Genomic DNA, 11,405 nt, shown 5'->3' with positions numbered 1-11,405 from the left:
GGTTTACGGTCAGGACCAGTTTAAGCTTGCTTCCCACAAATAAAGCCTTAAAAAGTTTTGCATCACATGGCTTAAGATAAAAAAAAAAAAAAAAGTTTTTCTCTATTTGACAATGCTAATGCTCAGGCATGGCTTTTGTGCGGAAATATTAATTATGGGTCTTCAGTGTTGATTAAATTTTTATGGGAGCTGTGCCCAGATCCTTGCTTATGTGGCCATGAACAACTTTTAGTGCTTGTTGTGACAGTATTTTTAATAGTGTGATTTTAATTATACCCTTCTTGGGATTGGACTAATTTGGCAAAGAGGGATGTTTACTTGCTCAGCTGGTTATTGCCCTGTCTTGTACTCTTTGGCCACAAAACACACACTTCTATACAGTGTTTGCATAATGGGGGAGAGGGAGGGAGTTATTTTTCATGATTCTGTCTGTCTCTCGATTCCTACGTGTACTAACTGGTTTTGTCCATAGGGTTAGCAAACTAGATTTTTTTTTTTTGTCTGAAATAACTTGCCAACCAAAAAAAGTTACGTTGTCCAAGCAAATTTTTCTGGGTTGTCCAGTACTCCATCTCCATGTGTTTTCTCCTTCATCCGTATCATGACCAAGTCTCTTAGCCTTGTCATAACTACCCAAAGCCCTATCTGTTGTCTTGTCGATCTTCTTAAGTCTTCCTTATTTTTTCACTTCTTTATATTGGTGAATTTAAAAATGAGACTTCAGCTTTCACATTTAAATGCCATGTAAAAGGAAGAGTTCAGCTTTTTGCTAGACTAAAATTTAATAGATAACTTCTTCCCTTCATTAACTGAATGTCAGTAAACTGGCAAGTAGTTGAGATTAAGACTACATTTGTCTTGAAGATACACGGTCAAAGGATTTTTTTTTTTAGTGTTTTTTTTCTGTTGGTGGTGGTGTTTTCCCAGAATTTTCTGCTCTGATGGAGATTTTTCACTATCATGTTCTTCTCAGAGTATTTCCTTATGTGTTGGGTACCAAATGTAGTTCAGCAGGTGCTTGGAGTTGAAAATGCTGAACAAGATCAGCTCTATTTTAGTGCTTTGAGTGGTAGTGACAAGCTTGGTGTGACATGAATCTCTGCCCAGAACAATGATTCTAAGCAACTGCACATGCTATGTAGGAGAAAAGCAAGCTTCTGTGGTTCAAAACAGCCCCAGAGCTTCTTGTTTCTCAAGGCTTGTGCTTGGATTTTGGGGGGCAGATCTGAGATTTGACTTTCTAGCCGAATAGGAAGGCCTCAGTGCTGATACAAATTCTGGGCATATTTTGGGTTGGGAAAAAAAGGATTTTTGTGTGTGGGTAGCCAAGTCTGTGCTACTTGGATAGGATGAGAGATGGAGGTTTTAGAGTGACAGATCAGTGTGACTTTGTTTGTCGGACAAAGGTTTCAGGTTTAAACTTTGAGGGGGCGTACTGGGATTGCCTGAGAGGGCGCAAGCTTAGAGTCAACACCTCTTGACAAAGGTTCAGTGTTCGTTTACTCCACATTTCACACCTACTAAAGTACTTGGCATCAGCTCAGTGAAGATTTTATTGGTAAAATGGAAGTGGAAACACCTTCAGCCATTGCAAACCATCTTTGCAGTATGGTTTTTTTTGTCCCCCTCCTGCCTCCCTGTACACGTTAATGTATGCATACTGTTTCCCAGGTGAGAAAATGGTGCAGATGAATGCTGCTTCTGCTGAAAGGGTGAGGGCATACCTGGAATGGATCTTGAGTAATGCCTCCAAAGAACAGCAGTAACACCCACCTTTCTGCTTCCCCCCCGAGAGCAGTCCAGCTCCTCGTGGTAACTCTGAGACAGCTGAAGGCGATAGGAATGGGGAGATACGTGTGTGTGCGTGTGTGGGCACACAAGTCTGTGCTTTTGTACCCCCAGGTGACAAACCTCAAGAGACTTTCCAGGTTAGCTTGTGTCTTACTCTGAGGTCCCCAAGCCTCTCCATGTGCATCATTTTTGTTCCAGCTTCATCTCCCCCAGCTCACAATCTGTCTGTCATGACTCACACACTCTCTGGCTTTGATTTAGACTCCATCTGCTTTCTCAGCCAGTCAGATCCCAGTTCTTCTGTAACACACCGTAGGAGAAGTGTGGGACTGGAACAGAACATATATCTGTATTCGGGAGAGAGGAGGGGGAGGTGTATTGACTCCAGCCTCAAAGTTTCTCCTTGTCTCATCTGTCTCAGTGCAAGCATTTGGCTGCAAAATGTAAGTCTGTACGTGCCAGTAATAAGGCTGCGGCTGACTTGGAGAAACTTGTCCTTCCTGAGGGTGCGTGGACCTTCGGATCAGAGATCAGATTTGGTCTCAGTGTTGCAACTCACCGCACATTTATGGGTTTTTTTAAAGGAATGTCCTTTCTCCCCTGCTTGTTTAAAGGACTATCGCAGTTCCCTGAGGAAAACCAGCAGTTGTTCTGCCTCTTCTCTGCAGGTGACACAAAGGTAGCGGGGAGGCTGTGTGCTAATGCCTGGCAGCCAGAAACGTGCAAGAGTCTTGCCCTCAGATCACTGCTGTCTTCTCACAAGGACGGGGTGACCCTCGGAGGACTGAAGATCACTTTGGCAGGGAAGGGCTGTCCCCAGTTAGCTCACAGAGGGGGAATCACATGTCAAAGACAATACAGAGCTGGTGGGCTCTGAATTCTGGACAACAAAAATAAATCTCTCCCTCTTCAAGAGACTAGCTGGGGAGATTTCCCTCTACTATAAGCTTGTCACAGACTCCCCCACGCATGAGCATCATCAGAGAGGAATTGGTGCAAGGTCAATCCTTGGAATTAAAGCCAGGAGGGAATTTTCCTAGGGAGACTGGGTTAGAGGTAACCATATTTTTGACTTGCTCCTGAGAAAGCTTATGGAAAAGCAGCCGTTAAGGTGAAACTGGTCACTCTAAGATAATGCTTTGCTAATATCAGGAAGGGGAATGTGGCCCAACATCTGGGAGAATACCCCCCAAGAACATATTCTCAGAGCCTGGATTTCTTCTCTGTTGCTGATAAGTGGAAACACATCCAATAGGCTGCTTGGATCAAAAATATGATAGGAAGAGATGTAGAATGTTAGAGGAAAGCTGCAGAATACACAGAATTTGATTTTGCCTATTTACTGAGAAAACCTCACAAGGACAGTGAGTTAAACAAAGCAGCATCTTATCTTTGGATGCTAAGGATTTGCATGCATGACACGAACTGACAAGACATCTTTTTGCAAGATACAGATCAAGATCTGCTCCAGATTTAGAACTGGAATAGAGAGGGATGCTGCAGACAAGGGTTGAGGTCTCTGCTGTTAGTCACAACGGAGACAAGCTGGCAAAAGTGAGAGCTGGAATTCTCAGATCTGAGGTATGCAGAAATATGTGGAAAGTAGGCAGGGTAGAATTACCAGGAAAGAGAGCAGGAGTTTTCAGAGAGAAACATGTTTTTAAAGTGTAGAAAATGTGGCTTCCCTCTGCTGTATTTCTTGGCAGCCTGCTAACGCTCCATAATTTTTTTTTTAGTTGTTATATTTTAAGACTATAACTTTGTAAAAATTGTGAACAGTGATTCAGAGACAAACACAAGTACTTGAAATATAGGTGCAGTGCATGCATGCTGTTTTACTCCTCTCCCTCCAACACTGAGGATGCCCCCACTTAAGATTTTCCCATTCTATTTAAAAATTCCAGAGATGATGGGAAAACAAAGAGGCTTTCCTCCCTTCCAGTGCTTTTCTTAGAGCCCTGGCTGAATTAAAGACATGAGACGTAGACCGAATATTTTCCTCCCACCTGTTTTTAGGGCACGACTCAGCTGAAGAACAGAGGAGAAGCTCCTAACTGTGCCCCCATCCAGGAAAATCCCAGAGTAAAAATTGAGAAAGAGGAAAAATGTTCTACATGGGAATGTTTGGGAGGGGATGCAAGGTAAGAGCTAACGAAAAGGAGCTGCGGCAACATGGACAGGACTGTAGTCAGAAGCAGCAATATGCTTCTAGGCTGGAGGTCTGGCTGTGTTTACACTGGTGCATGCAGGCCAGGTATGACTGGAAGGATGACACCAATGGAGAATGAGAAGAGCTGCTCCTTGTCCACTTTCCAGGTGGCAGATTGACCCAGAGCATGCTGACTGTGTCCAGCAGCATTCATGTCCTGTTACAATGCCTTCTGCCGTGTTACGTAGACATGGCAGGAGCCTAAGCATTATGAGCCTGCCCTTAGCCACCTTGCAGTCCACAAATGACTCCTGCACACACCCGTATAGTCCACCAGCCTAACCATCTTTGCACAGAAGGAAAGCAGCAGAAGAAAGGGTCAGTCCAATGCCCCTTCTCCCAGCTGAATCAATCTTCTGTGGGAACTGCAAAGAACATCCAAAAGCTTCTCTTTGAGGAGCAAACGTAAGAACACTGGCTCAACTGATGAGTGTGATGGACTACTCCCCTCACACCAGCTATAAGGGGACATCCTCATCCTCATCTTCATCCTCATCCAGGTCAGTGGAGCGTAGGCTTAAGTCCTTGAGGATGTCTGAGATGTTTTCAGCAACCGGCCCTGTTAGCTCCATCTCTTCCAACTCAGTATCAGTGGCATAAGTGGAGCACTGGCCTTCCCCCTCTTCATGCAAGCGTGAGGGCTGGGGGGAGTGTGAGCAGGGAGGCAGTGGGCTCTCTGTGCCCAAGTCTGCTGCTTGCTGTGCTGCCACCATGCCGTTGTCCTGCCGGCTCCACACCTGAGAGGCCTGGCTGACCTTCTCACTGCTGATGGAATTCCGGTTGGTATCGCGGAAGCTGGCAAGGGGTGGGCGGAGGCGAACCCCAGAGCGTGTGGAGCCCTCTATTGCCTTCTGAAGCTATGAGAAGAGAAAAAGTTCAGAAAAAATGGATGAAAGGGAGGCTGACCCAGCCCTACCCAGAAGAAGTTCCATCTGCTCTCCAGGGTAAAGGGATCACAAATAGAGAGTCACAGCTCTACCTCTGGGGCCTGTGGAGATTTACACTGGTGGTGTAATTTTTCATTCCACAGTAAATAACAAATTCCACACCACTTTCAGAGACAGTAATAGCCACTCAGTTAAGAGCCCGACATTCATGAAAAGGATGAACCACCTAGCATCCCTGTAAACAACACCTGCTGCCTTCTCTGAAATACAGTCATCCATTCCTCTACACAGCTTCCAAAGGGTTGACTCAGAATTCAACACTGGATTGAAAATGTAGCGATCGCAGTTATATATATTCCCAGCTGGATCCTCCAACACCTGTAAGTTATTGCAGTGATCCACAGGACATTTGCAGTTGATTAGGAGGAGATGAAAGGAACTGTACTTACCTCTTCCAAAGCCAACACTCCCCTCAGCTTCCCCATACTGGTTACATAGGCATGGCTGAGGCCCAGTAATGAGAACAACGTATGCGTCTATGAGCAAAACCACAAAAGACCATGTCAGGGACTTTGGAAACCGGTAACACGATACTTGTTGCTAGAGCTGGGACTTGAGATTTAGAAATGGGAATCACAAAGGCGCACAAGTCTGCAGTCATCCCAGTGAGAAACTACCTCTTCCCCTTTTGTAGCTAGCAAATACTGCCCTTTGGTCCTTCTGCTGTGGAGTCATCATTGGGAGTGTGTTGATGATGGAGAGCACATTCTCAAGGTCACTCCCATCCTGCATCTGGCAAACAGATTCACATACAACACCTTGGGTATTTGGGGACTTACGCAGACCCTATTTCATTTTGGTTCTGGAAATGAAACTATCAATCATATAGTAATATGCAAAGTCAGAACCTGCTTAGGTCATTTATTCCAGTGCTTTCCTCAACACTAGAGATTTCTTTTTTCCTGTTCCAGAATATTGCCTGTCAAAGCGTAAGCTTGTTGCTGCTTATCCAGTGCAGTGGGAACACTGAGAACAAGTTATTCCCTTTCTCTTACAAAGCCTTCTTAAAAGGACAGATATCACACTGCTATCGGTCGTCTTTTCTTCAGCCTGAATATACCCCATTATTTTACCGTTCTTCATAGATCAGGCTTTCTAAAACTTACAGCATTCTCAGTGCTCATCTGTGGGGTATTTCCAACCTCCAGGTTCTTTAAGCCGAGTGCTAGCTGGACTTTACCTGTGGCCTTACATGAAGTTATTCTTTCACAGCTGGTGTTGCCTTTTTTTTTTTTGACATCACATGAGACACTGAATGTCATGTTCAACTGTAAACTAGGGAAAATCTCATTTCTCAGGAACAAGACATTTTACCCTAATGTAAAGGAAGATCAGACTGGTTAAACACAATTTGATCATGATAAGCTGTGATATTCTTGCCATTGTCAGTAGACTCACATTTAGCTCTAACTATGCATACCTCAGACAGTTTGATTATTTATTCCTGCATTTTTTGTGCATCCAAGCTAAGGTGATGGGCCACATATTTCAGAGTTTCTCATTTACTATTTTCTACAAGAGGTATGAAACTTCCCCCATTTGCAGTCTTCAGGTATAATTTGTTGTAACCCCTGTATTGGCAAAGATAAATGCTAGTGGTTTTCCGATTACTTCAGCCAGTCCTTTAGAAAACATCAAACTCATCTTAAGTATATGCTAACCTGTTCTTATTTTGCTCAAGGCAAAATAAGAATATTATAAAATAAATATAAAATAAACATAAAATATAAACATATATAAAAATATAAATATAATAATGAAAAATAATAATATAAAAATAATATAAAATAAAATAATATCTTACCCCTTTGATAACAGTAATTAATTAATTTTGTGCAAGGCATATGCTGACCGTTTACGTTAAATGAATATTGATGAAAACATGCACTGTGCACTTTTGCTTCAGTAGACTGCTTTCCCTTTCCATTGCGTGAAAGCCCAGGCCTCTCTTACTCCTGATATACGACTGCTTTTATCCCCAGTCCTCCTGTGCTAACTCTAGAAGTTAGATCCAGCTTCCTCTTTCCTTGTGCTTCAGTTCAATGAAGAGCCTATGATACAGGGTAGTTTCAAGCAGCTCTTCTCATGCACTGCAGCAGACTCTACACCCTGACAGAAACACCCTGAGAAATCCAGGAGTACTCATTCCAGTGCTGCACGCTGACAAAGCAGAGTGTAAATCTCAGTGTAATGCCCCCAGCAGCAAGGCATAGAGTGGCTGGAAAATCCTATCTGGTGTCCAAAAGCGATTTTAATAAATGTGCTCAGACTTCTTATGTAGGCTTTCATTTCTCCAATCAGGAGATTGGAGGTACACGCAGAAGGTTGTAGGAACAAACTGACTTCTGTAGCTGGATATGGAAGTAGCTGGTGATAGCAGTTGTAGATGAAGACAAGGAGAAGAAATAAGTCATAGACTAGACTTGCAATGATAGATAGGGTGGAGAAAAACATGGAGAGACATCTGTACCCACCTTGTGCAGGGAAGTTCTCTCCACCAGTTGGAAAGGGGAAGGGTCTATGCGGCAGCTGTCGAAGCACACATTCTTGTCCAGCTCCTCCTGTTCCCAAGCATCTATCTGACACAAGAAAGAAGAGGAATCACTCTTACAGTAATCAGCAGCGTCACTGTCTTGTGTACCCAAACTAGTCCCTTTCTCCTGTTAATGCTTCTTCCTTCCTATGTAGATCATTCATCTTGCCCGTTATATCACACCCCTCAGGTTTCCCATCCCTTCCTTGCCAGATGTCAAGTCCCTATGGAAACAGAGCAATTCCAGTACCTCAGAGGTTTTCTGAGAAGGTGAGGTTTTGCTCCTTCCTGCTTAAAGAGGGAGTGAACATCTTAGCTTTCGTTTCTGCGTGCATCTTCCCCTTGTCATTGCAAGATAATAGTTCCTTTGTGTAAAAAATGAAGGAACACACAGACCCACAGAAAGATTTAGGTGAGGGGGTACTGTGGAGGTCTCTAGTCCAAAACCCTGCTCACAGCAGAGCTGACTTCAAAGCTAGATCAGAACAATCTCTTCTCTTATTGAGTGAGACTTGCCCGCTGTGCAACTCTAAGAAGAAAATGGCTTTAGCTATGGCTTTATGTGGCAATCGCTGAGGTTGTCGGAGTTCAGGAAGTATTGCAAGTGATAGGAAATGGGCAAAAGAAGCACTCAATTAATGTCACTCGCTTTCTGCATCCAGTCTTACCTCTTCTGGCCTCATTGTGTCAATGACTTCCACTGGTTCCTGTAGGAGAAAACACTGTTCAGGACAGGCAAAGAGCCCACAGTTTCACAGAGTACAGAAAGGAAAAATTTGCACAGCCTCCTCACCCCTTGTGATCCCCTTTTCTTTCCAAATGGTATGTTACTGAGTGTTTAGATTTTCTTTATATGCATGGTAAGGTGTACTCTGTACTTGCTGTGCTTCCCTTGCCAATGAAGATTGACTATGGAATGCCAGTGGAGCAGTTCAGGTGCCTAAACATGGTCATCTAGTACTGCTTTAGATGCACTCAGATGTCCCATATGGGGTCCAACCACTGCCCTAGAGTGGATGAGTCTCCCGTAGGCTCTGTATGATATCCACCAACCCTGTGAAGGTATGTCAGATACCCAAGGGCATCTAATGTGGCACAAGGCAAAGGCATTTTTTCATTTTTATCTGGTCAAAACTGGTTGCCAAATGGAATAGAACTGCACTTTATTCCAGGTTAGCCAAAACAGCATTAAGTTATTCACTGAGAAAAAGATGCCCACACTCAATCATGATGGTAGCCTTGACACCTGAGCACAGATGGCTCTTTAGGAAAATGCACACTCCTTAACAGTAATCACACCCTTTCTCCTTGGAGAGAGTTCTCCACTGATGCTGTCAGAGTTGAGGACTGTAAGTGTGTTCACACTTTGGCCAAACACCGAATGGCTCTGAGTAGTAGGTTCTATTTCCATTGCATTCCCTTCCCTCTTCAGGATACTACTAGGCTCTCTGTATCCCTAACCTGGACGGCGCTCTCTGTTTCAAGTGGACGGTTGTAATGGCACAAAAGCTGCTGGATCAGTTGCCTCAGACTCCTGAAATTGCCTGAAGGATGAAAACAAACATGTGGATAAGAGAGAAGAACAAGTGAGAGACAAAAATACAAAGCCCCATGCCCATGTCCTTGCCCAAGGCAGGCTGGGAAATAATATGAGGGACATGGTATATGACAGGGCTGAGCCAGTCACAATCTAGCATTCAATTTGTAAGATGGTGTCTGGGACATGCCAGAGTAAATATTCCCATGCAATATCTTTTCCTCAAGGAGAGGAAACAAACCATTGCAAAGTAGCCCTTGCAGATAATATTCATAGATCAGTGTCCCTGAAGAAAAAAACCCAACAAACCAGAAGCAAGACTGCTAACGCAGCAAACAATCTGATACAGGGGATAAACTGCTATGACTAGAGGTTTCTGCAGTCCGCAAAGAGAATGTGGTTTGGAGGATGAGTATGGAAAGGGGAGGTGAGACTCTGGAAATGACATCAAAGACAAAACATATCAACAGCCTGAATGTGACAGGTACAAAGGGGTGAGGAGTCCATGGGTTGTGCCAGCAGTGTGATGGCGGGAATGAAAAAGACTGCAGAATAATTCTCCTAGGCAGGACAGTCAGGAATTAGCAAAGAGGAGGAGATAGAGTTCGGTGCTGTTGTGAAGTGGACAAGACTGTGGAGGAAGGTTGGTCAGAAACAATGACAGGCTGTGAGCCAAACTAAAACTTATGGCAGGGAAAGCCTCGTGAAGCCACCCCTGCTCCGCTTCCTTCTGTCACTCCCGGATCACTCAGTACTAGCTTCATGTATAATGTCTCACACACTGTCCTTGGTTTGATGTGATTCTTTTTCTGATTTGGTAAGGAAGGTGGATAGCTGTCCCACCACTCTACTGCCCTGGAAGCATAACGTGGATTTTCCTGTGCCTTAGAGGTGTAGCCATACATGAGTGGTGTTAAGGAACCAGAGTGTGCTATATGCTGTACTACATGCTAACCTTTGGGTCCCTAAAAACACAAGCCTCTGTCACTGACAGGCGCAAGGCCCTGTCCTCTGTATTCATTCTCAAGATTGGGCTACACCGTGCTTACTCACTCTCTGCATATTTCAAGACATATAAAGGAAAAAAAACCCCACCATCCTGCATCAAGTATACATTATATATGAATCAAAAATGAGCGATGAGTACAGTCTTGGAAGCAAAGCTAATATAGGCCTGGGTGGCACACAAAGAACACAATACATCAGTGTTTTTCCATCGTATTCATGTAGCTGAATCAAAGAGATGTGTGTCCAAGGGAGGAGCTGGTCAGCTTTGGAGATGGCTGAGCAACAGCCTAAGCTACTCAAAAAAACAAGTACAGATGTTTAGCTCTCAGGCTGCTTTTCCCAGCAAAATTCATTCATGGGGTGAAGGAGGCAAGAGATGGGACCCTTTCATGCAGAATCTCCAGAAAATGGCCAAGGAGATGTTATTGCAAAGGATGGAGTGGGGAGTACTGACAGAGAGAGAGAAGCCTGCGTGGGCCTACTTTTGCCACGCTCTCTGAGGGATCACAAACAGAGGATACTTCCAGGTACGTTACACTGATGTTGAGGTGCATTAACAAAATACCTTTAATACAGGAGCAGAAGAGAAAGCTCCTTCTCTCAGTCTCTGGGAAATCAGCACCTCGCACAGGCGTGTACACACAGTTAGCATGAAAGCTTCCACAAGCTGGCTAGGATGGGGCTGAGGCATGCCAGAAGTTGTCATACCTGGGAGTTGCTGTGGCTCCAAAGTTTGTTTAAGAGGACTTGTCGGGCCATTGGGCTCCTCTGGGTAACTGGGAGTGGGACTTGGGGGCCGAGGCAGCTGTTATGGAAAGGAGAGAAGATAAAGTCCACCCTGTGTCATTTCTTTCTCAGCCTCTCCAAAGGCTGCTTCTTAAGCAGTCTCTGTGTTGCAGTCTCTCCACTTCTGTCCCTCACCTCTCCCTTCTCATCTGTATCCTCATCCTCATCAACATAAGCAAAAGATTCATGCTTCAGCTTTGGCAGGGTTGCCCACGGTCCCTTGCTGTGCCCATCGTAGGGTGCCTCATACAGCTTCTGCTGCATTTCTCTGTTGAGGAGCCGTCGCCGTTCTGGGCCTATATGTCTCTGGAGGAGAGCCTGCAGTTCAGATCGCTCTACAGACCCCAGAAGGATCATGGTCTCTGCATAACACAGAGCAGAGAAGCCATTAAGCCACTTCAAGGTTTTGGATGTCCCCTGCCACACACTGCCCCTTCCTCCCTCCAACCTCTTCAAAGTGCTTGGACTCGTACTATCTAGAGCTATACGAGAGTCATTGACCAGCGCTGCTAGTTGCTGCTAATGCACTGTGGGGCTGTGGGAAGCTCACCATCACCGCTCCTCAGCACCACATCAGAAGCAGGCTCTTTACGT

General features: G+C 44.7%; 1 protein-coding gene across 1 annotated transcript in view; it reads right to left on the bottom strand.

Moving 5' to 3' along the window:
- Positions 1–1,679: 1,679 nt before the first annotated feature.
- Positions 1,680–11,405, bottom strand: part of CLCN1 (chloride voltage-gated channel 1) — a 77,575-nt gene continuing 67,849 nt past the window's right edge. Inside the window, exons 19-25 of the mRNA XM_087755999.1 lie at positions 10,947–11,173; positions 10,734–10,830; positions 8,942–9,024; positions 8,149–8,187; positions 7,422–7,526; positions 5,337–5,423; positions 1,680–4,857 (exon numbers count right to left, since the gene is read on the bottom strand). Of these exons, the coding sequence (XP_087612125.1) occupies positions 4,459–4,857; positions 5,337–5,423; positions 7,422–7,526; positions 8,149–8,187; positions 8,942–9,024; positions 10,734–10,830; positions 10,947–11,173 (1,037 nt within the window). The 3' untranslated portion in view covers positions 1,680–4,458. The remainder of the gene's footprint in view (positions 4,858–5,336; positions 5,424–7,421; positions 7,527–8,148; positions 8,188–8,941; positions 9,025–10,733; positions 10,831–10,946; positions 11,174–11,405) is intronic.

Source organism: Nipponia nippon, unplaced genomic scaffold, assembly GCF_047370975.1.
Source record: "Nipponia nippon isolate SJK-2023a ecotype South Korea unplaced genomic scaffold, ASM4737097v1 scaffold_2, whole genome shotgun sequence".
Lineage (NCBI taxonomy): Eukaryota > Metazoa > Chordata > Aves > Pelecaniformes > Threskiornithidae > Nipponia > Nipponia nippon.
This window is presented reverse-complemented; position numbering and strand designations above follow the sequence as displayed.